This window comes from Oncorhynchus tshawytscha, linkage group LG31 (genome assembly GCF_018296145.1).
Source record: "Oncorhynchus tshawytscha isolate Ot180627B linkage group LG31, Otsh_v2.0, whole genome shotgun sequence".
In the NCBI taxonomy this organism is placed as follows: domain Eukaryota; kingdom Metazoa; phylum Chordata; class Actinopteri; order Salmoniformes; family Salmonidae; genus Oncorhynchus; species Oncorhynchus tshawytscha.
This window is the reverse complement of record NC_056459.1, coordinates 9,059,537-9,074,158: the sequence shown is the minus strand read 5'-3', so window position 1 is coordinate 9,074,158 and position 14,622 is coordinate 9,059,537. Positions and strand designations below refer to the sequence as shown.

The following is a 14,622-nucleotide window of genomic DNA, read 5'->3' as shown; positions in this document are numbered from 1 at the left end:
TGACAATGATCCCCGTTCACAGGATGGGAGTTACAACAAGTTTTAACCAACAATGATGCAGTTAATATAATATATTTTCATATATATAGAACACCTACTCATTCAAGGGTTTTTCTTTATTTTTACTATTTTCTACATTGTAGTGAAGACATCAAAACTATGAAATAACATGTATGGAATCATGTAGTAACCAAAAAAGTGTTAAACAAATGAAAATATATTTTATATTCAAATAGCCACCCTTTGCCTTGATGACAGCTTTAGCACACTCTTGGCATTCTCTCAACCATTTTCATGAGGTAGTCACATGGAATGCCTTTCAATTAACAGGTGTGCCTTGTTAATAGTTCATTTGTGGAATTTCTTTCCTTCTTAATGCGTTTGAGCCAATCCGTTGTGTTGTGACAAGATAGGGGGGTATAGAGATGATAACACTATTTTATAAAAGACCAAGTCCATATTATGGCAAGAACATCTGAAATAAGCAAAGAGAAACGTCAGTCCATCATTACTTTAAGACATGAAGGTCAGCCAATACAGAAAATTTCAAGAACTTTGAAAGTTTCTTCAAGTGCAGTCACAAAAACCATCAAACGCTATGAGTAAACTGGCTCTCATGAGGACCTCCACAGGAATAGCAGATCCAGAGTTACCTCTGTTGCAGAGGATAAGTTCATTAGAATTACCGTCCTCGGCCAGCTGTGCCACCAGAGACTCTGGGTTCGCGCCCAGGCTCTGTCGTAACCGGCCGCGACCGGGAGGTCCGTGGGGCGACACACAATTGGCCTAGCGTCGTCCGGGTTAGGGAGGGGTTGGCCGGTAGGGATGTACATGTCTTATCGCGCACCAGCGACTCCTGTGGCAGGCCGGGCATAGTGCTCGCTAACCAAGGTTGCCAGGTGCACGGTGTTTCCTCCGACACATTGGTGCGGCTGGCTTCCGGGTTGGATGCGCGCTGTGTTAAGAAGCAGTGTGGCTTGGTTGGGTTGTGTATCGGAGGACGCATGACTTTCACCCTTCGTCTCTCCCGAGCCCGTACGGGAGTTGTAGCGATGAGGCAAGATAGTAGCTACTAAAAACAATCGGATACCACGAAATTGGGGAGAAAAAAAAGAATTACCGTCCTCCGAAATTGCAGCCCAAATAAATGCTTCACAGAGTTCAAGTAACAGACACGTCTCAACATCAACTGTCCAGGAGAGACTGTGTGAATCAGGGCTTCATGGTCGAATTTCTGCAAAGAACACAACTAAAGGACACCAATAATAAGAAGAGACTTTCTTGGGCCAAGAAACACGAGCGATGGACTTTAGACCGGTGGAAATGCTTCCTTTGGTCTGGAGTCTAATTTGGAGATATATGGATCCATCCGCCGGGTCTTTGTGACTCCGGGATGCTGGCTTTTTAGGCAGAGTTGCAAAGAAAAAGCCATATCTCAGACTGGCCAATAAAAATAAAATATTAAAATGGGTAAAATACCACAGACACTGGACAGAGGAACTTTGCCTAGAAGGCCAGCATCCCGGAGTCGCCTCTTCACTGTTGACGTTGAGACTGGGGTTTTGCGGGTACTATGTAATGAAGCTGCCAGTTGAGGACTTGTGAGGCATCTGTTTCTCAAACTAGACACTCTAATGTGCTTGTCCTCTTGCTCAGTTGTGCACCGGGGCCTCCCACTCCTCTTTCTATTCTGGTTAGAGCCAGTTTGCGCTGTTCTGTGAAGGGAGTAGTACAAAGCGTTGTATGAGATCTAGACTGATGAATTTCAGAAGAAAGTTCTTTGTTTCTGGCCATTCTGAGCCTGTATCGAACCCACAAATGCCAATGCTCTAGATACTCAGCTAGTCTAAAGAAGGCCAGTTTTATTGCTTCTTTAATCAGAACAACGGTTTTCATCTGTGCTAACATGATTGCAAAAGGGTTTTCTAATGATCAATTAGACTTTTAAAATGATAAACTTGGATTAGCTAACACAACATGCAATTGGAACACAGGAGTGATGGTTACTGATAATGGGCATCTGTACGCTTATATACTGAAGATATTCCATGACAAATCAGCCGTTTCCAGCTACAATAGTCATTTCCAGCATTACCAATGTCTACACTGTATTTCTGATCAATTTGGTGTTATTTTAATGGACAAAAAAACTTTTGAACGGTAGTGTATATAACATTCTATTGGTTCCAAGAATTTTGTATAATAACCCTTTGGATTCAAAACTTAGTTTTGTGTATCAGTTCATAAACAATGTGCCATGGAATCTGTACATCAAAAATCTCTTCCCAACTATTTTGCAATCTATATGGCACAGCCGTACATTTTTTTGGTCCTTAAATGAAATTGGTACAATTTTTTATTTACAACATTTTTCTTTAACCATTTTTGGTCTTTAATTCAGGGCCGACAGACAAGTTCCTTACTTTCTCCCCCTTTCACATGCATCTTCCATTTTGCAGTAATGCTGCAAATAGTTGGTTGTAATTTTCAGTAGAGCAGACATTTACATATATTTTTTGTTAGCTGCATATGTGACATAACGCCACCAGTCCTATTTATGATATCATTTGCAAAGATTATACTGTTTTATATTATATATATTATTTGTTGTAGTCATTTAGCAGATGTGCTTATCCAGAACAATTAGGATTAAGTGCCTTGCTCATGGGCACATTGACAGAGTTCACATAGCCAGCTTGGAGATTTGAACCCGCAACCTTTCAGTTAATGGCCTAACCGCTTAACCACTAGGCTACCACCCAGCCAACAATATTTGTTTTGTCTTTTCTGGTGGCTTAAACTGAAATTGCAACCAACTTTCTATGGCTTGTTTTAAAAATAGCGATATTTTGGAGATGTTTTCATTTTCAAATAGCCAAAAGTGATAAAATGTATTCTGAATAAAGGGGTAAACACCATTTTTTAACATGAGTGAGGCAGTATAACTTTAAGTATAACTTTTGTATGCCTGAAGCCTTTAGTGAGTGGCCTAATGCTTTAATATTAAATGATTTCTGCCCTCTGAATTCATATTCATTATATAAATAGGCCCGTTTAATTTTCTCTGACTTGTTGTTCCAATTTAAATGTAATATTTTTTGCTCATATCATTTTGAAAACAAGTTGCTAGGTGTAATAAGCAAGGCCATAAACAAATAGGTAATCTGGGATATATCTAAAGAGTTAACCCGGGTTATTTTTCCACGAATAGACAGATATTTTATTTTCTATGGATTTCATCTATTTTTGCAAACTTTCTATTAAAATGCATTGTAGTGAGAATTTCTTTCTTTTGGGATATCCACTTCACCGTCAGACCATTTTATTGGTAAACTATACACAGTAATGTAAAAGTTACATTTTTTTGTGATCCAATACGTAATATAGTACACTTAATTACATCATAATTTGGTTGTAATCCAGAGAGGTTAGAACAATTATCTAGATCCTCTATGAGGCAGTGGAGGGATCCAAATTGTGGATTTAAAAGAAAACATGATTCATCAGTGTACAATGACACCTTTGTTTTTAAACCCTGGATTTTTAAACCCTTGATATTATTGTTGGATCTGATTTTAATAGCTAGCATTTCGATGGCCATAATAGATAGATATGCCGATAGTGGACAACCTTGTTTTACTCCTCTTGACAGTTTAATACTCTCTGAGAAGAACAGTGGGGCAAAAAAGTATTTAGTCAGCCACCCATTGTGCAAGTTCTCCCACTTAAAAAGATGAGAGAGGCCTGTAATTTTCATCATAGGTACACTTCAACTATGACAGACAAAATGAGAAAAAAAATCCAGAAAATCACTTTGTAGGATTTTTAATGAATTTATTTGCAAATTATGGTGGAAAATAAGTATTTGGTCACCTACAAACAAGAAAGATTTCTGGCTATCACAGACCTGTAACTTCTTCTTTAAGAGGCTCCTCTGTCCTCCACTCGTTACCTGTATTAATGGCACCTGTTTGAACTTGCTATCAGTATAAAAGACAGCTGTCCACAACCTCAAACAGTCACACTCCAAACTCCACTATGGCCAAGACCAAAGAGCTGTCAAAGGACACCAGAAACAAAATTGTAGACCTGCACCAGGCTGGGAAGACTGAATCTGCCTACCCATGTAGGAACGGTCTGCCTGCCCATGTCAGATACGCAAACTCGGTCTCAACCTTTAAGTCTTTACTGAAGACTCATCTCTTCAGTGGGTCATATGATTGAGTGTAGTCTGGCCCAGGAGTGGGAAGGTGAACGGAAAGGCTCTGGAGCAACGAACCGCCCTTGCTGTCTCTGCCTGGCCGGTTCCCCTCTTTCCACTGGGTTTCTCTGCCTCTAACCCTATTACAGGGGCTGAGTCACTGGCTTACTGGGGCTCTCTCATGCCGTCCCTGGAAGGGGTGCGTCACCTGAGTGGGTTGATTCACTGATGTGGTCATCCTGTCTGGGTTGGCGCCCCCCCTTGGGTTGTGCCATGGCGGAGATCTTTGTGGGCTATACTCAGACTTGTCTCAGGATGGTAAGTTGGTGGTTGAAGATATCCCTCTAGTGGTGTGGGGGCTGTGCTTTGGCAAAGTGGGTGGGGTTATATCCTTCCTGTTTGGCCCTGTCCGGGGGTGTCCTCGGATGGGGCCACAGTGTCTCCTGACCCCTCCTGTCTCAGCCTCCAGTATTTATGCTGCAGTAGTTTATGTGTCGGGGGACTAGGGTCAGTTTGTTATATCTGGAGTACTTCTCCTGTCCTATTCGGTGTCCTGTGTGAATCTAAGTGTGCGTTCTCTAATTCTCTCCTTCTCTCTTTCTTTCTCTCTCTCGGAGGACCTGAGCCCTAGGACCAAGCCCCAGGACTACCTGACATGATGACTCCTTGCTGTCCCCAGTCCACCTGGCCGTGTTGCTGCTCCAGTTTCAACTGTTCTGCCTTATTATTATTCGACCATGCTGGTCATTTATGAACATTTGAACATCTTGGCCATGTTCTGTTATAATCTCCACCCGGCACAGCCAGAAGAGGACTGGCCACCCCACATATGCTCTCTCTAATTCTCTCTTTCTTTCTCTCTCTCGGAGGACCTGAGCCCTAGGACCATGTCCCAGGACTACCTGACATGATGACTCCTTGCTGTCCCCAGTCCACCTGACCGTGCTGCTACTCCAGTTTCAACTGTTCTGCCTTATTATTATTCGACCATGCTGGTCATTTATGAACATTTGAACATCTTGGCCATGTTCTGTTATAATCTCCAGCCGGCACAGCCAGAAGAGGACTGGCCATCCCACATAGCCTGGTTCCCTCTCTAGGTTTCTTCCTAGGTTTTGGCCTTTCTAGGGGGTTTTTCCTAGCCACCGTGCTTCTACACCTGCATTGCTTGCTGTTTGGGGTTTTAGGCTGGGTTTCTGTACAGCACTTTGAGATATCAGCTGATGTACGAAGGGCTATATAAATAATTTTGATTTGATTTGATAATGTTAACCCATTGTATAAGAAATTATTCAAAATTAAAGTATTCCAGGTATTTATATATAAATTCCAGTCGTACTTTATCAAAAGCCTGTCACGCCCTGACCTTAGTTATCGTTGTTTTCTTTATTATTTTGGTTAGGTCCGGGTGTGACTAGGGTGGGTATGTTAGTTTTTTATGATCTAGGGTTCTTTGTATATCTAGGGGTTTTTGTAAGTCTAGGTATTGTATGTCTATGGTGGCCTGAATTGGTTCCCAATCAGAGACAGCTGTTTATCGTTGTCTTTGATTGGCGACCATATCCAGAGCGTCCGGCGACAGTTCCCAGTCCGGAACCTCCGGCGACGTTTCACAGTCCGGAACCTCCGGCGACGTTTCACAGTTCGGAACCTCCGGCGACGTTTCACAGTCCGGAACCTCCGGCGACGTTTCACAGTCCGGAACCTCCGGCGACGTTTCACAGTCCGGAACCTCCGGCGACGTTTCACAGTCCGGAACCTCGGCGACGTTTCACAGCCTCCGGCGAAGAACCAGGGTCCAGCTCTGCAAAGGCGGAGGGACCAGTGTAAAGAGGGGGGGTGGCATCCAGAACCAGAGCCACCATCCAAGGGTAGATGCCAACCCAGACCCTTCCCTATAGATTCAGGTTTGCGGCCGGGAGTCCGCACCTTTTGGGGGGTACTGTCACGCCCTGACCTTAGTTATCTTTGTTTTCTTTATTATTTTGGTTAGGTCAGGGTGCGACTAGGGTGGGTATGTTAGTTTTTGTATTGTCTAGGTTTTTTTGTATATCTAGGTGTTTTTGTAAGTCTAGGTATTTGTATGTCTATGGTGGCCTGAATTGGTCCCCAATCAGTGGCAGCTGTTTATCGTTGTCTCTGATTGGGGACCATATTTAGGTAGCCATTTTGCCTAGGGTATTTGTGGGTTCTTGCCTATGTGCAGTTGCCTGTCAGCACTCATTTTGTATAGCGTCACGTTAGTTTGTTCTGTGTTCTTTCTTCAATAAAAGAATGTACGCAATATCACGGTGCGCCTTGGTCTCCTTCGTATAACGACCGTGACAAAGCCTTTTCAAAGTCAGCTATGAATACCAGGCCTGGTTTCCCAGATTTGTCATAGTGTTCTATTGTTTCCAGTACTTGTCTTATAGTTTCTCCAATGTATCGCCATGTAAAAAAAACTGTCTGATTCTATGCATTTTGCTAGAATTTGTTTCACAACTCTGACATTTTCAAAATGGACTGGGGATGTATTTACCACTTGGGTCCTGCTGTCTGATAATCTACAACTCTTATAGGAGTGGGTAAAACAGAAAATAAAACTTCATTGGGATAGGGGGCAGTATTTTCACTTTCGGCTGAAAAGCGTGTCCAAACTAAACTGCCTGCTACTCAGGCCCAGAAACTAAGATATACATATTATTAGTAGATTTGGATAGAACACACTCTGACGTTTCTAAAACTGTTTGAATGATGTCTGTAAGTATAACAGAACATAACCTTGTAGATTATTGAGGTTTTTCCTTTGAGAAATGACGAAGTAGCACTGTTCAGAACGAGGGTAGAGGGAAGTGTCCTCTTGTTAGAGGCGTATCTTTATTTCTGCGTTTTGTGTCGCGCCTAGTGGGTTGAAATATGATTGCCTGTGTTTGTTTGCTGAGGTGCTATACTCAGATAATAGCATCATATGCTTTTGCTGTAAAACCTTTTTCAAATCTGACATGTTGGCTGGATTCCCAACAAGTGTAGCTTTAATTTGGTGTATTGCATGTGTGATTTCAGGAAAGTTACATTTTTATCGTAATTTATTTGAATTTGGCACTCTGCATTTTCGCTGGATGTTTGCCAGCTTCCGTCCCACCTATCCTAGAGAAGTTTTAAAACAAAAAATAAAATGAATAGAAAGAAATCCTTAATTAACTTTGGTTAGTGGAGATGGAGGAGACTGAAACAAAAACATATACTTAAAGTACTTTGCTACCTCTTTCCAAATATAATTTGGTGAATTATGGGTGACTACATAATTAGTAACAAGTTTCAGTAAATCATTTTTGGTAGCATTTCTATGTTGAAGATTATACAAGAATTTGGTGCATTTTCCCCCATATTCCATCAGTTATCTTTATTTTAAATTTTTAATATTTTTTAAATTTTCACCTTCATTTAACCAGGTAACCTAGGTGAGAACAAGTTCTCATTTACAATTGCGACCTGGCCAAGATAAAGCAGTGCAGCAGAAACCACAACACAGAGTTACACATGGAGTAAACAAGTGTACAGTCAATAACACATTAGAAAAAAAAGTCTACATACAGTGTGTGCAAATTATGTGGATATTTTGAAGCAACATCTCAGACATCAGTCAGGAAGTTAAAGCTTGGTCACAAATAGGTCTTCCAAATGGACAATGGTCACAGGTATACTTCCAAAGTTGTGGTAAAATGGCTTAAGGACAACAAAGTCAAGGTATTGAAGTGGCAATCACAAAGCCCTGACCTCAATCCTAAAGAAAATTTGTGGGCAGAACTGAAAAGGCGTGTGCAAGCAAGGAGGCCTACAAACCTGACTCAGTTACACCAGCTCTGTCAGGAGGAATGAACCAAAATTCACCCAACTTATTGTGGGAAGCTTGTGGAAGGCTACCCAAAACGTTTGACCCAAGTTAAACAATTTAAAGGCAATGCTACCAAATACTAATTGAGTTTATGTAAACTTCAGATCCACTGGGAATGTGATGAAAGAAATAAAAGCTGAAATAAATCAGTCTCTCTACTCTTATTCTTACATTTCACATTCTTAAAATAGTGGTGATCCTAACTGACCTAAAACAGTGAATTTTTACTAGGATTAAATGTCAGGAATTGTAAAAAAAAACAACAACAAAAAACTGAGTTTAAATGTATTTGGCTAAGGTGTATGTAAACTTCCAACTTCAACTGTATATAATAGGCAGTGCCAGAGGAATGCCAGAGGAATGCCCAAAAATAGTCAGAGACTCCAGTCACCCATAGACTGTTTTCTCTGCTACCGCACGGCGGTACCGCACGGCAAGCGGTACATTGACCAACCCCTCCATTTGTTTTGTACACTACTGCTACTCGCTGTTTATTATCTATACATAGTCACTTCACCCCTACCTACATGTACAAATTACCTCGACTAACCTGTACCCCCGCATATTGACTCGGTACCGGTGCCCCCTGTATACAGCCTCGTATTGCTATTTAATTGTGTTACTTTTTATAATTTTTTACTTTAGTTTAAATAAATATGAGTAAATATTTTCTTAACCAACAGTGCAGGGTATGTATCCTGAAACACAACAGCTGTTTTGTCACTTCTCAGCAGGGTATAATCCAGTTTTACTGTACTTTCCCAGAGCCAGCTGCTATGCATTGAAGTGAATACTACTTTGCTCAAATTCCCCTTCAGCTACTATTTCCTTTTTCCTTCTACTCATAAAAAGCCTTCAGTGTTTTGCTGTGTTTACATAATGAGAAAGCATCTGAAGGCCATCTGCCTTTAAAAACAAGGGTGGTGTGACACACTGCTTGCCTAACACACACTCCCAAATCGTTCATCAGAAAAGTATGTCCTCCAGCAGCGTCTGTCAGTATTAATAAGATAACCAGACAAAAAGGCTGTGTAATGTGGATGACATTGTGCACAGTCAGTGATAATGATGGCCATGACTGCGCATTTAAGGGGCAAAAATGTGGGGTGAAAATCCTTAAGTATGGGCACGTGCTGTATGTGGTATATCACACAAAAAGGGGTTGTGATGAAGCCTGATAAAATGTTAAATGTACTGATGAGCATGTGATGACTAAGCAAATAGTACAACACTGTGTTGAGTATGCATCACTCGAGTGGGTTGAGTCACTGATGTGACTCACAACCCCCCCCCTTGGGTTGTGCCGTGGCGGAGATCTTGTGGGTGGGGTTATATCCCCAAGTAACAAACAAAAAAGTTACTTGGCCATTTTAAACTGGAATAAGGACCATAAAGTCCCCTGATGTCCAGTATATCGAAGCCTTCAGCTTGTCAGACCATTTTCACCAACATTGCACAATCAGACTGTGTGCATTTTTTATTCTAAAACGTATGCTACAACTCACCAATTGCACTGATATCAACTGCTGTTAATAGATATATACTGCAGCATAAATACTGGAGGCTGAGACAAGAGGGGTCAGGAGACACTGGGGGGCTAGGGCCAGTTTGTTGTATCTGGAGTACTTCTCCTGTCTTATCTGGTGTCCTGTGTGAATTTAAGTATGCTCTCTCTAATTCTCTCTTTCTTTCTCTCTTTCTTTCTCTCTCTCGGAGGACCTGAGCCCTAGGACCATGCCTCAGGACTACCTGGCATGATGACTCCTTGCTGTCCCCAGTCCACCTGGCCGTGCTGCTGATCCAGTTTCAACTGTTCTGCCTGTGATTATTATTATTTGACCATGCCTGTCATTTATGAACATTTCAACATCTTGGCCATGTTCTGTTATAATCTCCACTCGGCACAGCCAGAAGAGGACTGGCCACCCCTCATAGCCTGGTTCCTCTCTAGGTTTCTTCCTAGGTTTTGGCCTTTCTAGGGAGTTTGTCCTAGCCACCGTGCGTGCTTCTACACCTGCATTGCTTGCTGTTTGGGGTTTTAGGCTGGGTTTCTGTACAGCACTTTGAGATATCAGCTGATGTACGAAGGGCTATATAAATACATTTGATTTGATTATATTTTCTAGGTGATGACTGGGGAGAACAGGGAGGAGCACTTAAAACATTTAGAAGCAAACGTCTTTAGATCTAGATCTCAGTTTATTGTCTGTAGCCTAAAAGTAAGCGATGACTTAGGTCACACAATAGTTGGGCTATTGACTGGATTATTTCGTTGCAGATTAGTGTAAATTGAGAGTTTGTTATTTGAGTGGATACAGCAATGCTTATGTCAAGTTATTAAATTTAAATCTTTCAGCTGAAATAATAATGAAAACTCTTCACAATGCAGGGCAAGGAAGTCAAGCGTGTATGTTGAATTGTTTTTATTGACTATTGAACCGATTACACATTCCATGGGTAACACTCAGTGAAAAATGGCTTTAGCAGATCAGAAACTTATACTGTATAGTATATCTACGTGTGTGAAAGATAGTCTATTTGGTTATGGGTGCCGAGATTACTGCAAACACATGTGCCGTGTAAAGTTTACAGCAAAATAAAAAAGACAACTTTTCACAAATAAAAAAAAAATGCTACTTTGAAGTGTAGAGAGACATTTATGTAAGAGTAGCCCAAAGTCCTTGTGTCTCACATGAAAAGGAAGAAACATTATTGCAAAAAGCATTTAAGGATTCTCTTATACTATATTAGAACATTTTCCATATCCAAAAAGTGTGCCTTAAATAAAAATATATTTCTTAAATCTTGAAATCTTTCTTAAAATGCAACTAAATCATAAAACATGTTTGCATAACAGCAACATTTTGTGTGTGTGTGTTTTGAAGGCGTAACCATTGATTGCAACAGAGGTAGGAACATGATACATTTAATGAAACAATCAATGAAACAATATATCTAGACATTGGGTCCCCAGTGACATTCAGCCTTGGGACGATTTTTCCTTGAGTGCATGGTCGGGGGGGCCGCAACACAGTTATAAATAATGGAAAAAAAAGGTATACCCAAACGTGATTCAGCCCAGCTTAACAGAAAAAGCTGGTTTGTCCCATCAAGAAATCTATCAGATTTATGCAGAAACTGAGAGCACCTTTTTTCTTTATTCTGCTGGATAGTCACCAGTTGAAATATCCTGGGGTAAGGAATGTTTTTTGAATAGTTCTAAATAATTTGTACACTGCAAATCAACCGCAAGAATCCCAAACAGATAGTGTTTGACAAAAGCAGAATCATTTCAAACCTTGATCACATTGGGATACAATCACATACAGTATACCCCTATGTATGTGTAGGAATACTTGGGAATAGATTTCCTAAATTAAAATGACTTTGAGCTGATTTCCTGGTGATTTTAGTCTTTTATGTCCAACAAAGAAAATGATATAGGCCTATAAAAAACATATTTTTGCCCAGAAAACTTGTGGTCAAAAAAAACCCAAGCGCAGAATTTGGCCCATGGGCCACCTATTGGAGAACCCTGGTCTAGACTGTATAGCCCACATACCCTATATGGACCATTTAAAATGAATGGACACCTGTTGAACTGAATAACTTTTTGCTGTCCTGCTCAAGATGTTATTCAGAAGATGGGGATGACAGGCTACTTGAACTAATTTTGGGCTACTTCAACTAACTCTTCACAGAGTTTGGATTGCTGGTCGATATATGCCAGTTTACGCCCTAGTTTGTCTCCCATGTTGAAGGCCCCTATCTTCCTCAACATCTCAGGAAGTTTCCTAACCTGATCGTTCCCTGCACCTTGGTCCCAACTGTTCATAAAATCGTGAAGACCCCTTCTATTAAGCTTCATGACCGTTCCTATGAGCGGTTTCTTGTCTCCCTCTTGTGGCAGCCTCATTGCTAACCGACGCATTCTTTTGATTCCCATCGTCTGGTGAAGTTGAATGAAGAACGTAGGAAGGATTTCATGCAGATATTCAGCTCCATCTGAAAATAAAAAAAACATGGTTGGGAAACTTAAACTCAGTAGAGGCCACAAATGATTAGTTCATTATAAATATTGTTATTCAAAATGTGTTTTACCACGAGTTTTGAGGTCATGGCATGAGGCGCACAGTGTATCGTGCCAGTCCTGGCCTTTCAGAACCACGCGCAGTCCACCAACTTTGCAGTTTGATTGCGCTAGACAGGTCGCTTTTGCGGAGGAAACTTCAGAATAGAATCCGGCCTGGCACTGCACACATTCTGTATCTTGTTGTGGTGTACCTGAGGAAATATTTTGAAATGTATGCCACGTTATTTATCTCAAAATCATGTTTTACCAATTAAATGAGGAACACAATCCATTTAAGATTTGATTTGGGTTTGACATTCGATACATGCTAAACGGGGGGATTGATTTGCATGTTTTCTAATTGTTTGCGTGGCTAGTTTAACTAAACCATAGTGTGTATTGCAGTCACTACATGTCTATAGACTGCTTTCGTGGAAATGAACCATATCTACATAAATGAAATAATTGAAGTATCCCTTTAATTCACCTTAATTCGCAGATCTGTTATTGATGCCAAATGTCATTTTTACAATCCAAACCAAGACAAACACAATCAGGAGAGACTGAGACATCTGAACATGCAACCAATGCATATGGAACTGTAGACTGTAAACGGTGATGATAAGTAAGTGTTTACATCAAATAGATTAAGTGGAAATAGTCATTTGGCGTATAACATTTTCTGTATGTAATACGCGGCCTCTATTTTAGCCATACCTGTATTATTCGCTCCATACCCGGGGGGACATTCTTTATGTTTGATGCATGCTTCGTATCTCTTGTTGAAGTAGTAATCCTCCTTGCACTCGCACTCGCAGTTTTTGGATGGAGAACACGCCTGCTTGACAACCTGGTTCTCGGCGCACATGCTGCAGCGCAGGCACTTGGAGATGTGGTTCCAAAATTCAGTGTATGCCCCATTGGGACATTCCGCACAGTCGCTCTTTCGCATTGCACTGCAGGGCGCGCGGAGGTACGTTCCAGGTGGACAGCGGTCACACACTAACGAAAGACCAGAGTAACGATCATCGTTTTTGAAAGTTCGGGCGTGTAGTGCCATACTGGCATCAGCACTGACTAGCATCAACATAAAAAAGAGCTGTAGAGATAGAACAGACAGGTTGTCATTCATTTTGTTTATACAGCATTTGGTTCACAAATTCATATTCAATTAATTGCAATGAACTAAAAAGACCGTTTTCATAAAGACTGAGCATCTGTTTCTACATACCGTCATTATGTAGGCTAATGCACCTCTCCTTGGATTCAAATAGATGCTTGATTTCTTTGGTCCAGAAACAAGACCGCCTATTTAAGTGCGCGCCTATGCAAGCGCATTGGGCGTCACTGAGGTTGGTTTTAACATAGCCTATTAGTCAGTTAAACATGTTGACGTTGGTATGGGTAACCAATTTTAACCAAGCTGAAACGTTACAAATTCCTATAAAGATCATTTCCGATTGAGCCGACATGTGCAGCGTTTACTGTGAATGCAGTCTCTGCTAAAGCAGGAGCATTAGCCTCCGCAGATTGAATAGAGCCCCTATTCTACTGAACTGACCATTTATATGCTTCAATAGCATATGCATTTTATGCAGAGTTCTTCTCATATTAATTTACTGTTAGAAATGCCTGAGATGTTAGGCTAGTCATGGAATCATGCATTAATTGCACTGATAATAAATACTAGTTATTGTTCTTGTTAGTCTATTCATAGGAGGAAATGTCACTATAAGATACTAGGAACCCTTGGGGAAGGACATATCAAATAATATATTAATGAACTTCCTGAACCTCTCACCATGCATAATTGCTATTAGCCTACAAACAGGGTTGGGTAGGTTACTTTCTAAATGTAATCATGTTACAGTTCCTAATTACATAATATGATTACTTTACCCCTTAAGAAGCATTCGAAGACAAAATGGATCCATCAAGAACATTTGGTGCGTCATAATAATGGTCTGTGACTTGTGGTCAGACTTGCTCAGGTGGAACAAACTTAAAATTGCAACTTTTTTCAGTGCTGAATTGAATGTCAGTGAGAAAACAGAAAGGTGTCAATGTATTTTTTCACAAACATCCTTTGATTTAAAAGTAATCCAATAAGTAATCATCTAGTTTTTTAAAAGTATCATTCATCTGATTACAATATTTTAGCTGGTAACAACTGATCAGTTACTCACCAAACGTGTAAATTACGCACCAAAATAATTATACACCCATATGCAAAATTTCTACCTTTGAAGATGTCAATGTGTAAATGTATGTTCAATTCAATCTCAAAGCCAATGACCAGCATGACAATATGAAAATCCCCTGTGGATTTCTGCCTCGGTCCTAAAATTCCAATAGTCCTAAAATTCTAAATCAAATAGCTAAATGATCCATAGTATGACCATCTTAAAACAATTCCATATTTGGCAAAACAATACAAATACCATGACCATTAGAAGTACCAGACAGTATGAC

The 14,622-nt window shown here is 40.6% G+C and overlaps 1 protein-coding gene across 2 annotated transcripts; it reads right to left on the bottom strand.

The window, feature by feature from the left end:
• Positions 1-10,484: 10,484 nt before the first annotated feature.
• Positions 10,485-13,601, bottom strand: LOC112233336 (tumor necrosis factor receptor superfamily member 11B). Of its 2 annotated transcripts, XM_024400901.2 has the most exons (4): positions 13,382-13,601; positions 12,868-13,249; positions 12,180-12,362; positions 10,485-12,083 (listed from the first exon to the last, which is right to left on the bottom strand). In XM_024400901.2, the coding sequence occupies exons 1-4, from the start codon at positions 13,385-13,387 to the stop codon at positions 11,746-11,748; spliced, it is 909 nt and encodes a 302-aa protein (XP_024256669.1). In that variant the 5' UTR covers positions 13,388-13,601; the 3' UTR covers positions 10,485-11,745. The 2 variants fall into 2 exon arrangements, with proteins under 2 accessions (XP_024256669.1, XP_024256668.1); XM_024400900.2 differs by lacking the exon at positions 13,382-13,601 and having other exon boundaries at positions 12,868-13,374.
• Positions 13,602-14,622: the final 1,021 nt, after the last annotated feature.

Bases quoted from the DNA above. Each gene is read 5' to 3' on its own strand.
- LOC112233336 (XM_024400900.2), bottom strand. From the start codon at position 13,282: ATGAATGACAACCTGTCTGTTCTATCTCTACAGCTCTTTTTTATGTTG. The intron at 12,363-12,867 runs GTATGGCTAAAA...ATATTTCCTCAG, and splicing joins GTATGGAGCGAATAATACAG to GTACACCACAACAAGATACA. The intron at 12,084-12,179 runs GTAAAACACATT...TTTTATTTTCAG, and splicing joins CCATGACCTCAAAACTCGTG to ATGGAGCTGAATATCTGCAT.